The 18,970-nt window shown below is 43.1% G+C and overlaps 1 protein-coding gene across 1 annotated transcript in view; it reads right to left on the reverse strand.

Moving 5' to 3' along the window:
* Window positions 1-18,970, reverse strand: part of KYNU (kynureninase) — a 137,067-nt gene that overhangs the window by 113,293 nt on the left and 4,804 nt on the right. Inside the window, exons 2-3 of the mRNA XM_068247079.1 lie at window positions 18,129-18,321; window positions 7,763-7,883 (exon numbers count right to left, since the gene is read on the reverse strand). Coding sequence (XP_068103180.1) covers window positions 7,763-7,883; window positions 18,129-18,300 — 293 coding nt within the window. The 5' untranslated portion in view covers window positions 18,301-18,321. The remainder of the gene's footprint in view (window positions 1-7,762; window positions 7,884-18,128; window positions 18,322-18,970) is intronic.

Raw genomic sequence — 18,970 nt, forward strand, 5'->3', positions numbered from 1 at the left:
GAAAAGTTTTCAAAGTTTAAAGAAAAAGTTTCTGACATGCAGCTAAGTGTGCGGGAAATTGCAGTTGGGTACACTTTGCTTCAGAAAATACCGTATTTTTTCTGAAAATAAGACACACGTTTTCTTCCCCAAAACTGCGGGGGGAGGGGGGGAGGGGAGAGGGGAAGAGAAGAGGGAGGGGGTGCCTCTTATATTCAGAAGATCATGCCACGCACTCCTCTCCCCCTCATTCCAGTCCTGCAGCTCCACACACGATCCTCTTCTCCTCCAGTACTTTCTGTGGACTGTGGCCACCTGCTGATATACATCTTCCCGTTCTCCATTCTTCCTGGCCGGCTCCTACTAGGTTATTAGTTCTCTGCATTCAGTGCCTGTTCTAGACCTTTTGCTGCTCGAGGCAAACTTGTGAGGATGCCCCCCGATTTGGAATGAACACAGCACCCAACAATGTACTATGCTTCATTTAATGTTCTTACATGACATGCTGCAGCTCAACACAATAGCACACTGGCTGGCTGTGAGTCTGTGACAAACAAACTGCTCACCCTTAGTCACTCCATTGCTCCTCTGTCAAGACAGCAGTGCCACCTCCTCCCTTCTGCTGTGCGAGTCAAATGAAATGCTGCTGATCTCCTGCCTCCCCCCTCCTCACTCACTGGCAGACTCCTCACACAGCGCAACAAGCTGCTTTTCCCAAATGATGACCTCTTCACCTCGCTCTCCTCTCGCTTCTCCTCCTACTCTGACTGCATGCCATAGTGTAAACACAGTACAAACATGCTTGCTTTATGAGAGAACAAGCCCTGCCTGCATTACTCAAGCAGCTCACGAGTGGCCCCGGTGCACATGGGCCACAGGGGTCACGCAGAGAACAATTACTCCGAAAGAAGAGCCACCCGGGAAGAACAGAGGACTGTAGTTTTATGGCTGCAGGCGGCCGCTTTGTACAGAAATTACCTTCAGCTTAGCTGGTGGGCAGCAGGGGTTAGTGTAGTGTAGTCTATAGTGTAGTGTAGCTTAGCTGGTGGGCAGAAGGGGTTAGTGTAGTGTAGTCTATAGTGTAGTGTAGCTTAGCAGGTGGGCAGCAGGGGTTAGTGTAGTGTAGTCTATAGTGTGTAGTGTAGCTTAGCAGGTGGGCAGCAGGGGTTAGTGTAGTGTTGTCTATAGTGTAGTGTAGCTTAGCAGGTGGGCAGCAGGGGTTAGTGTAGTGTAGTCTATAGTGTAGTGTAGCTTAGCAGGTGGGCAGCAGGGGTTAGTGTAGTGTTGTCTATAGTGTAGTGTAGCTTAGCTGGTGGGCAGCAGGGGTTAGTGTAGTGTAGTCTATAGTGTAGTGTAGCTTAGCTGGTGGGCAGAAGGGGTTAGTGTAGTGTAGTCTATAGTGTAGTGTATCTTAGCAGGTGGGCAGCAGGGGTTAGTGTAGTGTAGTCTATAGTGTAGTGTAGCTTAGCTGGTGGGCAGCAGGGGTTAGTGTAGTGTACTGTAGTGCTGTGTAGTCTGTAGTGTAGTGTAGCTTAGCTGGTGGGCAGCAGGGGTTAGTGTAGTGTAGTGCTGTGTAGTCTGTAGTGTAGTGTAGCTCACCGCGTTCCACGGAATAAATTTTTCCACGATTCTGGCCAGAATTTGGTGATTTCGTTCCGTTGCACCGGAACGGAATTGCCTTAGCGCTATAGTGGAAATTCCGCGGAACGATGCGTAATTCCGGGAGAATGCTGATTTTTGTACGCTGATCACAAGGAAGCCCCTAGAAGAAGTTTAAAGTGAAAACAACAGGATTTCTTCATGAAAACAGGAATTTCTGCACCAATCAGAGGCTTACAAAAACCACCCAAATGGATTTCTGCATTAAAATCAGAATTATTTCAGCACCAATTACAGTGTTAACAAAAACCAATCAATCCTATGTTAGCAACCAGCTCCCTAGCTATCTCACCTATCCCAACCATTTTGTATAGGTCCCAAAGCTTACGCAACACCTCCTGCGGCGCAAAACCCACCACCATGGAACCACCGCCAGGTCCCAAAGCTTAAGGAACACCTCCTGCAGAGCAAAAATCACCGCCATGGAACCACCGCCAGGTCCCATAGCTTACGCCACACCGCCTGCGGTGCCAAAACGATCACCATGGGACCACCGCCAGGTCCCATAGCTTACACCACACCTCCTGCGGTGCCAAAACGACCGCCATGGGACCACCGCCAGGTCTCATGGCTTACGTGACACCTCCTGCTGCGCAAAAATGACTGCCATGGAACCACCGCCAGGTCCCATAGCTTACATGACACCTCCTTCGGCGCCAAAACGACCGCCATGGGATCACCGCCAGGTCCCATAGCTTACACGACACCTCCTGCGGCGCCAAAATGACCGCCATGGAACCACCGCCAAGTCCCATAGCTTACGCGACATCTCCTGCGGTGCCAAAATGACCGCCATGGAATCAGTGCCAGGTCCCATAGCTTACGCGACACCTCCTGCGGTGCAAAATGACCGCCATGGGACCACCGCAAGGTCCCATGGCATAAGCGATACCTCCTGTCGTGCCAAAACGACCGGCATGGGACCACCGTCAGGTCCCATGGCTTACGTGACACCTCCTGCGGCGCCAAAATGACCACCATGGAACCACCGCCAGGTCCCATAGCTTACGCGACACCTCCTGCGATGCCAAAATGACCGCCATAGAACCACCGCCAGGTCCCATAGCTTACGCGACACCTCCTGTGGCGCCAAAACGACCGCCATGGGACCACCGCCAGGTCCCATGGCTTACGCGACACCTCCTGCGGCGCCAAAATGACCGCCATGGGACCACCGCCAGGTCCCATGGCTTAAGCAACACCTCCTGCTGCAAAAAAAATGACCGGGGGAACAGCCACTAGGTCCCATGGGCTACCATTTAGCATAAACAAGGTTTCATTTGCGATTACTTAAATTTTTCCGCCGGAATGCATAATTTTGCGGAAATTCGCAAAATTCTATGGAAATGTAATGGCAAGACCGGAATTTGCTCATTCCTATCATCCCTACTGACATTACTGCTCTCTATTCTAACTGACACTACCCTCCTCCATTCTGACTGACACTAACCACTAACTCCCTCAGTTGTGACTGACACTACCACCCTCCATTCTCCATTCCCCAATACAGCTTCCCTGGTGGTGTTTAGTAATCACACTCCCTAATATAGCTTCCCTGGTAGTGTTAAGTGCCCCCTCCCCCTAGTCCTGTGCTCCCATAGCTCAGTCTATCATGCAGAGTATTGGGTGCAGCGGTAGCAATGCTTTCTTCACCTCCTCCATTGCATTTGTGCATAAGTATTATTCATTTAGAAATTATAGGTTCCCAAAAGTACAGTTTTTTGCTTTGTGAGCTAACTTTGCATTTTATTAATAACTGTTTTTATTCATTATGTTTTGAATGCAGACATACTTTGACTCTCTCTCTCTCTGTGTCGAGCTGCTTCTCCACAGTCAGAGAATGTGTCACATTCCTCACTTGATACATATAATCTACAACTTCGGATGCGTCCACATTTCACTGCACTGAACAGTCCAGCTTCGAATGCTGGTCTAGTAAAAAAAAAAAATGCTGGTTGCATATAATATGCTGTAAATAATGTTTTAGAGCAAAGATGAAATGCTGGGTTATATTCTGCTTTAAACCCTCTGCCTCCTGGACTCTACTGTCCACTATGGCTCACACCCTCTTGGCTTAAGCTTATCCTCTCCATCCTGGCACAGGATGACACCAACTCTCTCAGACTCAGTTGACACGCTCCATCCCAGCTAGCATGTGCCTTTTCCATCCTAGCTGAGTGACAATAAACCCTGTCAACCTTAAAATTAAAATTGTTTTGTTGAAAAGAGAACTCTTTGGAATACAGTACTGTACTTACTTGAATAAAACTATGGTTTGGCCCATGGCCCAGAACTGGACTTTGTGATGGGGTTATACTGTCGCTGGAGTCTTCCAAAATATCAGAAACCCAAACCACACAACAGGTAAATAGCCATTTTGAGAGTAAGCTGCCCTTTAGCTAATTAATTATTTCCACTTTAATTCACTGATTGATCCATGCGTCCAGTGCTAAAAATATTGAACAATATAAATGATCAAAAGTCAAATGTGGTCTTGGAAAAAAAGAAGGGAACGTTAATGAGAGCTGACTTCCTTCACCTCTACTTTCTCCGTTAGTGAGCTCAATATTGGCTGTCTAATTACTGAATCCCGCAGTGACGGGGAAAGCTGGGGGGACTCTAAGTGCCGGTACTAATGGGTTTAAGCACTTCGCCGTTGTGATGGCTTGATACGTCCTCACACCCTTTGTACATAAATTCTGCAGTTAATTCCAGGAATCCATTTGATCATTACTGGCGACCTTGTCACTAGCCTGAGCTGTATAGAGCGCTACATATTTGCAGCGTACAAGGTTAACAGATGTGGTCACTGCGTGGGTTAGAAATTACGAAAGGCGTACCTTCCATGTGACTAAAAACCTGCGGAATTTGAGTATTGAAAGAATCTAACTTTTTTTTTTTTTACTTGATATTAACTTCTGAATACATCCTTAGATTTATTCTTCGGTGAACTTGATAGCTTGTCTAAAATTGGCAGAAGTCTAGGAAAAGCTTTGGGTCAGGAAGGACTTACTGGGTACTCAGTTAAGTTGTCTGAAAGTAGAACCACCAGGATTTTATGAAGTGGGTTTTAACCCTTTCCAAGTCAAACAGTGGATTGTTCTCTCCAACTCGAGAGGTGCCGTTGACAGACATTGTGAAGCAGGAAATGTGGGCACTGGTGGAGCTGTGGATGTTTGGGCACCCCCATAGGCACCCATAGGAATTTCGGCTATATATGAAAATTTGGGTGCCAGGTCTGCCTGTTTGAATTTTTTCAATTTTTGCATAGTTGACAAATTTGTTTGAATTTTCTTTTCTTGCATTTGCTGATTTTTTTATGTTAGTTTCTCTTGCATCTGCCGAATTTTTGTTCTACATAAGAGTAGGGTTAGTCTTAACTGTATCAAAAAATCTGTGACATATACCGATATTTTACTAGCAAACATTTCATGTAAAATAGTCCCAGCGCCCAAATTACCTGGCTCTGTAATTTTGTGTACATACCATGCTCCCCCCCCCCCTTAGCTTTGGGTTGTGTGTTTAGGACCTGTTTTGAGTTTTTATTGTCATTGACAATCCCTGTCTGTAATCATTTGATTGATCCAGTCCAGAAAGGAAGTGGGTAAATCCCTCTGTGCTGTTCTCCTGGTGTTTGTGTGACTCCCGATATAAAGGCGCGTACACACGCCATACTTTAACAAACGACGGGTCCGTCAGACCCTCCCGCTGGGTGGACGTTCTGTTGACAGTAGGACATGTTTACAGTCTCGCTGAGCGGATCTGTCAGAAACAGTCTTATCCGTCTGCCAAAAGTGTGTACACACGTCCTACACTCGGCAGAACTTCTGCCCAGTGGGAGGGTCTGACGGAGCCGTTGTTTGCTAAAGTATGGCGTGTGTAATCGCCTTAAAGAAAATCCTTTAGTGTGGGTGTGAAACAGATACAGCCAGCTGATTTATATGGAGGTGGAAGAGGAAATTAACTAGCAAGGATAAAAAATTGTGTCTCATTGCTATTGTCTGATGCCCTTAAATAAATGAGATTTTGTATATAGACAATGCACACATTGTGAAATGGCAAGTAATAATAATAATAATAATAATAATAATAATAATAATTGTAACTGTAGAGGAAATGTCTTAAACTAGGTAAATAAATACTTGAACAACTAAGCCAGTGGTAATTTAACCATTTATGCCTCCAGGACGTAGTACCTACGTCCAGGAGGCCACGTGCGCGTCCGCGCGCTCCCGCGGCCGCGGATTCGGTAGCCCAGGAATCAATGTATCGGGCTATGGTGCCCGATCACTGATTCCTCTCCCCTGCTGAAAAAGCGACAGCTTCTCTCGGAAGCTACGCTTTTTCTGAAGCTCTGTCCCTCTAAGCGTACATTGTACGCTTAGAGTGACGTCATGTAAACAAACTCAAGATTGCCATCTTGTGGCCAAACAGTAAAACTACAAGTAACAGTAAAAAAACATTACAATACACAAATATTTCCCCAAATAAAACACTATTTATATCCCACCCTCCCAAAAATGCCCACATAAAATGTTTAATAAAAAAAACAAAAACATTACTATAAAAAAACACATAAATATTTACCTAAGGGTCTAAACTTTTTAAATATCTATGTAAAGATGAAATATTTCTCTCTATTTTTTTTATAAGCTTGTAAATAGTGATGGATGCAAAACGGAAAAAATGCTCTTTTATTTCCAAATAAAATATTGTCGCGATAGATTGTGATAGGGACATAATTTAAACGGTGAAATAACCGTGACATATGGGCAAATACAATACGTGGGTTTTAATTATGGAAGCATGTTTTATTTTAAAACTATAATGGCTGAAAACTGACAAATAATGAATTTTTTCATTTTTTTTTCTTATTCTAACTGTTAAAATGCATTTACAGTAAGGTAGCTCTTAGCAAAATGTACCCTCCAAAGAAAGCCTACTTGGTGGCGGAAAAAACAAGATATAGATCAGTTCATTGTGATAAGTAGTGATAAAGTTATAGGCTATTGAATGGGAGGTGAACATTGCTCGGATGCATAAAGTGAAAACGACTGAAGGCTGAACTGGTTAAGGAGGAACTTAATCGAAAAGTGGAAAAAATAAACCGATAAATTACAAAGTGAAAAGATAAAAATAGAAGAGAGAATAAGAATTTAGTGAAATTCACCATGTCATCTGTTCATGTTGTTTAATCCACAATGAGCTTGCACATCATCATCTTTACTACTGGCAGACAAGAAAAAAACTAGAGAGCACCAACTGCCATTATTTATAACCACACCCACTAACATTGCGATAAGCTATAAGGTTTTTGTCATAGATATGCATGTGCACAGAGGGAGATTCTGGTTGCTTGGCAGTTGGAAAAAGCCGTTATTTTCCACAATGCAGCAAGGTTCACAGGCAGGAAACTGTCAGGACCTACGTCACCACAATATCAGCCATACCGACCCCCCCCCCCCCCCCCAAAAAAAAAATTAAATAAATAAATAAAGGAGAAATAGATGTTGGCCTCCACCAGTGCCGTTTCTTGGGCAGTGCGGGCAGGCAACCCCCCTGAGCACAAACCAGCAAGTTGAAGACGAGAGGCGTAGAAGAAGGGGGGCGCAGGCAGAAGGACATAACCGAAAAGGAGCTGGTGATGTGCGGTGCAGCCAAACGGAAGAAGAAGATTACCAGCTCGATCACCTTCCTTGACTCCTCCTAGGCTGCCTGCGTCAGACGTCAAGTCATTGTCATGTTACCACCACGTGATGATGACACCTAATGTCCTGTAGCAATACTGCAGGCTGGTAATGGAGGAGTTGGCTTTCCGGGCTCTCTTCGCCTGTGTTTTTTCCTAGTCCCTGCTTCCTCCTGGATGAGCTGCTGGTCACAAGTAAGTAGGCAGATCTACTTGTGACCTGTGGCTGTGTGACTGTCCCTAAAGAGTAAGGCTTCGCAAGTCCACAGGGTGGGGGGAAGGTGGCGCAATTTTTACACCCTTGCCCTGGGTGCAATTTAGCCTAGAAACTGTCCTGGCCTGCACATTTTCTCGCTACCGATTCTCTTTAAACCAAACGTGAAGTGAACTCAGGTAATCAAAAAACAGAGCAGGTGGTTTTATTAAATATTTGCTTACATTTTTGCCCATTTGTCCAGCTCTTCATCGATGTATTTCTTCACATTCTTGGGTTGAAGCCCCAGAGAGTTTCCACAGAAGTATATGCAGTCTTCCTCTTCATTAACGAGCGATGCATCAACTAAGTGAGACAAGAGCAAGATAAAGACAACATAATGTAACAAAGTACCAGATGAAAAGAATCTATAGCAGCTACTCAATTTATACCTATCAAGGGAAGAACACAGGAGAAGGGGGAAATTCACCAGGCACAATATGAAAGGGTTCCAAGCCTCAGTCCTTACTAGTAAGAAAGGAGATCTGTTACCGGAGTGTAATTAGTGTGGATCTGAAGTAACAGAAGTAGCATTGCACATCTTTCAGTATGTTGAATCCCATTTTTACATATAATTGTTTACAACAACAACAGCAGCAGCAAATAACATTTGTAAAGTGCTTTTCTCCCATAGGACTCAAATGGCATAAGCATGGCTCAGACCATCGCGGTACAGAGGAAGAATTTTATAAGTCTGGAAATGCCAGGCTAAACAGGTAGCTTTTCAGTCTGGATTTGAATAGCTCCAGGGATGGTGCTGTCTTTACTGGGTGTGGCAGGGAGTTCCAAAGAGTAGGGGCAGCATGGCAGAAGGCTCTGTCTCCAGATTTTTTGAGGAGCACTCTGGGAGTGACCAAGTTTATAGAACTTGCTGATCTGAGGTTGTGAGAGGTGTGGTGCAGCTTCAGCAAGTCCTTCATTTATCCAGGGCCCAGATTGTGCAGGGATTTGAATGTCAGCAGTCCAATCTTGAAGAGTATTCTCCATTCTACTGGTAGCCAGTGCAGTGAGCGAAGGATCGGCGTAATGTGACAGTGGCGAGGCTGGTTTGTTAACAATCTGGCAGCAGCATTCTGCACTAATTGCAGGTGACACAGGTGCTTTTTGGGGAGGCCAGCATAAAGGGCATTGCAGTAGTCCAGCCGTGATGTGATGAAGGCGTGGACTAGGGTTGGAAGATCCTCTGGGGGAATCAGATGTTTAATCTTTGCAATGTTATTTAGCTGAAAGTAGGAAGATTTAACTACAGATGAAATTTGGTTTCTGAAACTCAATTCCCCATCGATTAATACAGATTCTAAAATCGCTGTCTGAAGAGAGCAGTAGTCATCTCCTGTATAGCTTGCATAAAGGTGCCCATACCTCAGTCGATGAATGGGCAGATTGACCAACCATGAGACAGATCTCTCATTCTCTCTCTGATCATATCTGATCCGTGTATTCCCAGCATAAGTCAATGAAAACAGTAGCAGTGCGTGGCGTGAAGGGAAACAATCAATAAATACTAGTGATGACCGTAATCTGCTAATTATAATTACAATTAATTTTGCATAATCTTACGCAATTACTGCCATACGTAATTACGATCTGGACATTATATTGATTTCACGTAATCCATTCATAATTTTGAATAATTTGATGCCAACATTAGTGGTGAATAGCGAAGCCCCCATACATGTTTTCCTCACAAAATTGCTATCTATGTTAAGGGGAATAGTGAGTACAAGTTCAAAAAAATCAAAAAGAACTTGTAGTTTTTGAGAAAATCAATTTTAAAAATGCAAAGGAAAAATGGTTTTTGAAGTGTGAAAATACAGTTAAAAAAAACATTTTTCATTTGCATTTTCAAGATCGTTTTCAAAAAACGTAACAATGACAATTTAAAAACTATTTTTCCTTTGCTTTTTCAAAATTGATGAACTCCAAAACTACAAGGTCTTTTTGAAAAATTATTTTAATGACAATAGCATGTTAGGGAGCTCTGCGATTAACCGCTAAAGTCAGCACAGGTTTATGCATAAATTATGCAAAATCATGGTTCCTGATTACGCTTACATATGAAATTAATTATGATTTTTCCCAAAATCTCTGCATTGCGGTTTCACATCATAATTGTGAATTACAATGCAAAAATCCTATTATGTAAAATTTGTGCTCATCATTTGCAATAAATAATGTTTTTTGATGGCTATTAAGAGCAATTGAAAGATCATAACATTGTTCTTTAAGGCTGCTTTCACAGTGGGACGTTACAGGCGCACGTTAGAGCAGCCTGTAACGCAGCCCAACGCACAGTAATGAAAAATCAATGGGCTGTTCACAGTGCCCATGTTGCGTTACAGTGTAACGCTGCACGTTCTATGAGAGTACAGCATGCTGTGCCTTATATGTGGTTTTAGCTGCGTTAGACTGTTTGCACATGCTCAGTAAGGGGAGAGTCCGCTATTGTTCCTAGCCACATGGCTAATTAATATTCACTGCACTGTAGTGTCCAGATCGTAAACAATTCGGATCTTTGGATCTTTTTTGTGAGTCGGATCATCCGGATCATCACAATGAAGGATTCGGTTCACAGTGGATGTCTGGAAGAAACAGGAACTGCAGCTTCTGTGCACAAGCATAATCTTCCTGCTGCATCTCTCCCTTCTCCATTAGCACCCTAAATGTGCCCTCATTCTCCTGCACCTCTCACTCTGCTGCACCCCTGCTTCCCTAGTAAAATGATTCAAAGATTCGGTTCAAAGATCCAGATCTTTTCAATGATCCGATTTGAATCATGTGAATCATTGAAAAGATCCGGACTTCCCAGGATAGCACCAAGAGCCTCATAATGCGGCTCAATCTGATGTCCAACTTCAACACCACCATACGTTGCGTTACGGGCCAGTTATGCAGCGCACCTTAGTGGCTGAAGCTCAAATGCTATGAGCGCAATATAAACGTTATTTTCTTGTCTATACCCATTGCATGGCTGGCTTTAGAGCGTCAAAATGTCTTCTAGAGCACAAAAAGGTGTCTAGTTGAATCATCCTTATGCTATTTTTGGATATTCCATGGCCTGGATATCAGTGGATGTAGTCTGAGGCCATCACTGTCTTCCAGTCTGTGTGTTAGTTTGAGTGTATTATAGATATTAATAAACCCCCCTGTAGGGAATTATAACGACTATGTGAATTCATCTCTCTGACCTTTACCTCCACCTTTGGTGTGTGATCTCATGTATTTTTATGGTCACTGAACTCCTCTGTAAATCCTATTATCCTCATACATTACAGCAGGGGGGCCATAATATCCTGTGTATTATAAAGGAAGCACAGTTCAGATGGTCAGAGCTTACACTGGGGTTGGTAAGTGCTTCTGCTTTCCACTAATACTAATTGCCTACACTACAGTCAGCTTTATACAAGCCAGGTTTCTTATTAAAAGGAAATCATACAATGTACCGTTGTAATTCTAAAGCACTTTATCAAAAGTATAACTACAGTAGTTAAAAAAGAAAAAAAATGTATATATTGCCCGAACTCTTATCATCTAAACACAAACCATTTTGTATTTTAATGTTACTACAAATGACTTTTCCGTTTTCATTTTATGGGGAACCATGAATTTCAGCACATTCCTAATTATTCATATAATACTACTGTTCACCCCAACTAGTAGCTTGTCTCTGTTTTCCCCTTCTTTTCTAGACCTCTTGTACAACATATTCATTAATACTTGAAAAATAATAGGTGAAAATAATGTAATGAACAAAAGTGCTTCATTTTTACAATAATTAAATAAATGATTCAGTCAGTGTTGCTGTAGATGTGATATACTTGGACTTTGCAAAGGCCTTCGACACTGTTCCCCACAGAAGTCTGGTGCAAAAGTTGAGGATGCAAGGACTGGGGAAGAGTCTGTGTGCATGGATAGGGAACTGGCTAATGGACAGAAAACAAAGAGTTGTGGTCAATGGATCGTACTCAAAATGGGAGACTGTTAGCAGTGGGGTCCCCCAGGGGTCTGTACTGGGTACAGTGCTCTTCAATTTATTTTTATTAATGACCTAGTAGATGCAGTAGTGAGCAATGTTGCTATTTTTGCAGATGATACAAAATTGGGAGGAATCAACAACTCTCAGGAAGATAGTGTCATATTGCAACAGGATCTGGATAGGATGGCTATATGGGCACATACATGGCAAATGAAATTCAATGTTGACAAATGTAAAGTCATGCATTTTAGTCATACCAATGGTCTAGCACCATACAAAATAAATGGGATACAGTTGGGGACATCAAACTTGGAGAAGGACTTAGGAGTACTCATCGACAACAAGTTAAATAATCGTACTCAATGCCAAGCCGCTGCAGCTAAAGCTAACAAAATTTTGGGATGCATTAAAAGGGAAATAAAATCTTGAGATGCTAGCATAATATTGCCCCTGTTTAACTCTCTAGTAAGGCCACATCTGGAATATGGAATTCAGTTCTGGGCACCACATTACAAAAAAGATATTGCAGTTTTAGAGCAGGTGCAGAGACGAGCAACAAAATTGATACATGGGATGGAAGGTCTCACTTACCAAGAAAGGTTAAATAAACTGAGTTTATTTAGTCTAGAGAAAAGACGCCTTAGAGGGGATCTAATTAACATGTATAAATACATCAGAGGGCAATATAAAAGCTTGGCGGATGAGCTTTTTGCCCCTAGGCCTTCTCAGAGGACTAGAGGACATGATCTGGGCATGGAGTAAAAACGTTTTAGCCATTTATTTAGGAAAGGGTTCTTTACAGTAAGAGTGATTAAGATGTGGAATGCATTGCCACAGGAAGTCTTTATGGCAAACTCTATACCTGCATTTAAAGGGGGCTTAGATGCTTTCCTTGCGTTGAAAGACATCCATGGCTACAATTACTAGGTAATGCCCAGTGATGTTGATCCAGGGATGTTATCTGATTGCCATCTGGAGTCGGGAAGGAATTTTTCCCCTTTTTGGGGCTAATTGGACCATGCCTTGTAAGGGTTTTTTTCGCCTTCCTCTGGATCAACAGGGATATGTGAGGGAGGAGGCTGGTGTTGTACTTTTGAACTTGATGGACGTATGTCTTTTTTCAACCAAAATAACTATGTAACTATGTAAGTGTTTGCCCATTGTAAAATATTTCCTCTCCCCGATTTACATTATGACATTTATCATATGGTGACATTTTTCGTGCTGGCAGGTGATGTCAGTGGAAGTAGCTGCTGCTTGCTTTTTTTGGCGGTTGGAAACAGCTGTTATTTCCCACAATGCAACAAGGCTCCCACAGTGTAATGTCAGCACCATGGTCCTGACATCACACTGTGGGATCGGTTTCAACAAAATATCAACCATACAGAGCCCCCTGATGATCCGGTTGTGAAAAGGAAAAGATTTCTCATGGGAAAGTGGTATCATCTACTGATTGGGATGAAGTTCAAACCTTGGTCATGGTTTCTCTTTACGGCTCATACACACGTCCAACATAAACCACAGGCAAGTTGTTTAAACGACAAGTACGTACACACAACCAACTAAACAACCAACTCTTTTAAATACTATTTGGGCAAGCTAAATGACGAACTGCACAACATAGTTAAATGGGTGGTGGGTGGGTCTTCACTCCATCAAATAAATCCAGGTGCCTGATACAGTGGCATAGGCAAAGCCACTTAGCATCAACATAAATTAGGTATATCAGTAGTCCAATTTTTATGCAAGCACACTCTATTGAGCTATTTTTCGCCACAAGATAAAAGCCGACATTTGTTTCGAGGGTATGTGATAAAGGTGGACCCTGAGTGGCCCCCGGAACAATCTTCGGCTTTTCTCTTGTGGAGACAAATATCTCAATAAAGAGCGTGCTTGCATAAAAATTGGACTGCTGACAAAACTTCACAACATGTCTCCATTAAAAAACAACAAAGCTGTTCAAAAGACTTGTACACACATTCCAACCTGCATGATAGTTGGGCAGGTTGATCCAGTTGGATCTGTCAAATAACCTGTTGTTATTTGGTCGTCTGGTTGTTTGCCAGCCGCAGAGGCGTAGCTAAGGCTTTCAGCACCCGGGGACAAAGACTATGAATGTTCCCTCTAAAGAGAAACTTGCGGCGCGTGTAGTGCTGCGCCAAAAAAGGGTGCGTGGGTACTCTGTAAAGTGTACATGTAGAGTGTAAAGCGTAGATGTCAGTGCTATATAAATACATAATAATAATATGGTAGAACATTGGACTATGACTATGGCAGGATTAGATTGTGCGCTCCTCTGAGGATAGTGAGTGACATGACTATGTACTCTGTAATGTGCTGCAGAATATGTCAGTGTTATATAAATCTATAATAATATGGTAGGACATTAGACTATGACTATGGTAGGGTTAGATTGTGAGCTCCTCTGAGGACAGTGAGTGACATGACTATGTACTCTGTAAAGTGCTGCAGAAGATGTCAGTGCTATACAAATAAATAATAATATGGTAGGACATTAGACTATGACAGGATTAGATTGTGAGCTCCTCTGATGACAGTCAGTGACGAGACTATGTACTCTGTAAAGTGCTGCAGAAGATGTCAGTGGCAGTGCTACCATAAGCAATCAGAAAAGGATTACTATGAAATGGGGTCCTAGGTAAGATAACACGTTTGCCCTTCACTGATGGCCACCTGGCTTATATACAGTAGTTAGATTTGGTGGGAGCTTGCTTGCATGCATCCAGCCTTACACCTGGCCCTAGACTCTCTCCAGGCCCTAGGTTTGCCTTGTGGATCATACAGCTCTTTACACCACCCTCTGCCACCTGGATCATCCACAATTGGCCCCGGAAAGTCTTGCAGTCAGCACAGGCGTAGTCCGGCCGTACATGCGCAGAACTCCCCAAACCAGGGGCTTTCCTGGGGCAATTGCAGACAATCCAGGGTGGCGGAGGAGGACAGCAAGGGAGAGATCAGCCTGGAGGGGTCTGGAGGAAGCCCCAAGCATGTATATATACAGTATATTTTTTTAAATCCCCTGCTTCAGATTTACTATAAGCCACCAGCAAACAAGAAAGTGCTTTTTCAATTGAAAACTGCTGGGAAGTTAATCTGCTCGAAGTTCAGCAATTCAGAGCAGCAAATACATGGTTAATGACCTCCCAGGGAAAGCAATGTTGGCTATGCAGTATTCACATGAAAGTCACACAAACAGGCTGTGCTGTGAGTCAAACACAAGTGTGAAGAGCAGCTGCAGGATGATTTGAGCAATGCTGCCTTCACAAGATAAGGATCAAAGCCAGCAGGCCAGGGATGATAACAATCTGCAACAGCTCAAGGTTTTGCCTCTCTCACCTGACCTCCTCCGTAATCCGACCCTGCAGGTGATGTCCCTTAAAGTGGATCCGAGATGAACTTTTACACATTGCATAATTGTGTTCCTTTCCTATTGTTTATAGGGCATTCCTCAAGTCAAACACTTTTTTGTTTTAATAATCTAATTCCCTATAAACTAAACAAGCCACGCCCACAGGTTTTTAGAGAGCCAAGGCACTTTCAGACAGTAGCAAGGGCTCATGGGAGCTAAGTCTGGGCAGGAGAAGGGGAGGTATTACTAGCCAGAGATTTCAGAGGCAGAGGGGAGGTTGTAGGAGGAGGGGGGATTAGGTTTTTTTTTGCTGAAGATGCAGATAAGCTTGCCTGTGTTTAATGTTTACAAACAACATGGCTGCTGTCATTGTATCACAGGAATAAATAATCATATTCTATTAAAGCTGTTTGCAGCTAGATTTGCTGTGTAAACGATCTAAACTTTAGATAAGATATATAGACAAGTTACTTGTTATAGTTAGTTTTTCATCTCGGATCCGCTTTAAATTAGCTTTGTCCTCACCACAGGCAGGGTTCGTCTGAGATGAGATCAGCTGTGCATTGCCATCTCCGGCAGAAGCTGTACTCCGGGCTCATGTTGTGAATGACTGTCTTCGGTTCAAGAGCTCACATGTAGCAGCAGCAATGATCATTCTACTCTCCCTGCACATCTGTTCGAAAAGTGCAGGCTGCGGTCGCCAGTCCCACCCCCCATAGTGACGTGCTGAGCTTACTCCCACCCACTCAGCAGTGATTGGGCCACACTCGTCACAAGAAGTGCTGTGTGCTCGTTGCCAGGCAACTACAGCACAAGTCCTGCTGCTAAATCTATGATGACTTGGAGAGAGAGGCGATTAAAAAAATAAAACAATGAGCGGCTGGGCGCCCTAGGGGGTCAGCGCCCAGGGGCACTTGTCCTACCCCGCCCACCCCTGGCCAGCCGTACACATGCTCATTGCTCAACTGTCTTCCAACAGACCAATTTCAGAAGGTTGTTGGGCAGATTGTTGGGACATGTGTATGAGCCTTTAGGCCCTGATGTAATTAACTTTTTCCCCTGAGATATCTCCTAGGAGATAATTTAAATCTTTTCTTTAAAATAACTTTTCAGCATTTTACAATTAAAAAAAATACAGAAAAGTTGACTAAAAGTATTATCAATTTTTTTTTTATGTATTTTCCTGCTTGCTGGTGGTTTAACCTCCTGTCGTTCAATTCCCCCAGGATTTCTGTGCAAAAAGTGATCTAATTAATTTTCAGAACTTTTTCTTCCTGTAACTTGCCAAAATGTGTCAAGCAAGGGTCAGTGCAGGAGAATCCTAACGTGTATGCACATCAATACTGTTCACAGCATGTTTTGGGCTCTATTCACTAAAGGGTGCTAAGTGTTAGCAAGGCAGTGAAAAGCCGCTTTGCACATGCAATCTACTTAGCACCCAAGTTTGCACGTGCAAAGCCTTAACACTCGAGTTAGCATGTGCAAAGCCTTAACACTCGAGTTAGCATGTGCAAAGCCTTAACACTCGAGTTAGCACGTGCAAAGCCTTTACACGTGATAACTGAGTTATCATGCTGTAGTGAAGCGAACCCATTGTGTTGACGTGTATATCCGTCAATACCGCCAGGGAGGTTAAAGGGCATTTTATGATAAGGGACTTGATTCAGTAAACCGTGCTAACTCATAGCTTGGCCGTGCTAGTGTTTTGCACGCGCTTTCATGTTTTCGTGCGCAAAAGTGAATTTGCACCTGCAATTGCGTGCAAAAATTTGCAAATGCGTGCGGAAAATTTGCAAAAATGCTAACGTGGCCGTGCTATGAATTAGCACGGTTTATTGAATCAAGACCCTGGTGTGAAAATATCACCTAGGAGAAAACTTACGAGAAAAAGTGAATTGCATATAGGCCTAAAGGTTGCCATACATCTAGCGATTCTGATTCAATCAATAAAGCGATTGACTTTATTACGGAATCGACTTCAGTATGGTTGATCGAAAGTCGATTGACTAGTAAACCACACACTACAAACGATATCCTATGCAATTCATCTTCACATTCGATTTGACCGATGGTGTGTCTCCATGCTCTGAAAGCAAAAATTGAGTCGATCGAATGTCATGTAAACTGTAGCTGATTCCTGTGCAATCGACCGATATCTTGCATCCTGCTCGATCGACTGAGCTGATCAATTTGACAAGATCTCAGCCACTTTTCTTTGATTGGGAATTCTGGAGCACACTCGATTCCCTCTCGATTCTATAAAATGATCCAATTCAATAGTCGATCGTACAGCCAAATCGCTAGATGTATGGCTACCTTTAGTGCTCTACCTATCAAGCAATTCCAGCATGACTATCTCTCCAATCGTGTTTCTGACGTTATTACTCCACTGAAACAGCTCTCATCAAAGCAACCTGTGACTTATTAACTGCTAAATCTAAAGGCTACTGTTGCATACTTTATTACTCGATCTTTCCTCAGCTTTTGACTTGGTGAACAATCCACTGCTTCTCCAGATCCTCTCCAGTCCTAGCATCCATGGTCTTGATTTCACCTTTCTAACTGGTAGGACTTTCTAGGACTTTCAGCATCATCATGGAGCAAGATGGAACTTTCTGAACAGGTTCATAGCCGAGTCCTGAGTGCCTCAGACCTCGACTTTGCCATTGAACTGGCACTATGGCTAAAAGAACACACGAAGCAACTTCCGGGACAATCAATGGGAATCAAATGATTATTTCTGACCTGCCCGATCTGTATTTCATTGCTAAAGGGATCGATTTTGCAAAGTTATCATCGGAAAATCGATTCCTTTATCGATCAGGAGCAGTTTGGACATGTTCATCAGATACAACTTCTTCCTGGCAGATTACCCATCGATCGGAACGGGAAATTGCATCATGTGTTCCCAGCATTAGGGGCAGAGGATCAGCAAGACAGCCGGGCAATGAGCATAGTTTAAAAGAAAATAAATATGTCAGCTTCTGTATCCCTCTCACTTTAGGTGTCCTTTAAGTATCAAAAAGGGTTTTGCAGCACAATATGTGTTTATGGCCGTTTAAAATGTATTCAGTTGCCTTTTAGTGAAAGTAGAATTTCGATTGAAGCACTGTGGAATATTTGCTGTAGGATTACTTTTCATGTTATGATAAAACAATGCAGGATCAGAGCCAAACGTTGCAAAAAATAAAATAAAGTGTCTTACTGGTCGGCAAATCCTTTTTCTTCGGAATGTGAAAACATTGCTTAAGATGTTTTAATTCATCTTCATTGTCTAAGTGAAGCGCCAGTTTCTCGTCTTCCATGCTGCATCCCAGCTCCGACGCGAGACTTTCTAACGCTGTTACCGGTGATGTATGAGCAGCTGAATTCATCATGATGAGCAACACTAACCAGACCTGAAATGAAGAAAATGTCCACAGCAAACTAAATGTATTATATATAAAAAATCCATTTTCTGTCTTACAGAGTAATAATGTCTGAGCTATAATGTCAAATATGATTGTGCTTGAAGAAGACCCAGTTTAGCCTTCTGGACAGCAAGTGCACACAAGGCCATGTCCAGAAATGTACGTTTTCTACCTAACCTATAACTCCCAATATTTTGAGATAAGAAAGAAGGACGCTTTAAGACACACCCTTTCCAGACCTGTAACCCCGCCCCTGACTCACACCTCGCCATTCATATCACCAAGAATTCAGAAGCAAAAGATGTTTTATTATTTAACCACTTAAGGACCACAGGCTCCTCCCCCCCACCCCCTAGTGACTAGGCTATTTAACCACTTGAGGACCGCGTTTTTAAACCCCCCTAAAGACCAGGCCATTTTTCTTCAATTGGGCCACTGCAGCTTTAAGGGCTCGCTGCAGGCCAGGGGAGCACAACTCAGCACACAAGTGACACCTCCCCCCATTTTTCTCCCCACCAACAGAGCTCTCTGTTGGTGGGGTCTGATTGCTCCCACAATGTTTATTTTTGTGTGTGTATTTTTTTTTTGTAACAAATTGACCTATTTCTTTAAGAATTTTCCCTCCCTCCCCCAGTGA

The sequence above is a fragment of the Hyperolius riggenbachi genome, chromosome 7 (genome assembly GCF_040937935.1).
Source record: "Hyperolius riggenbachi isolate aHypRig1 chromosome 7, aHypRig1.pri, whole genome shotgun sequence".
In the NCBI taxonomy this organism is placed as follows: Eukaryota; Metazoa; Chordata; class Amphibia; order Anura; family Hyperoliidae; genus Hyperolius; species Hyperolius riggenbachi.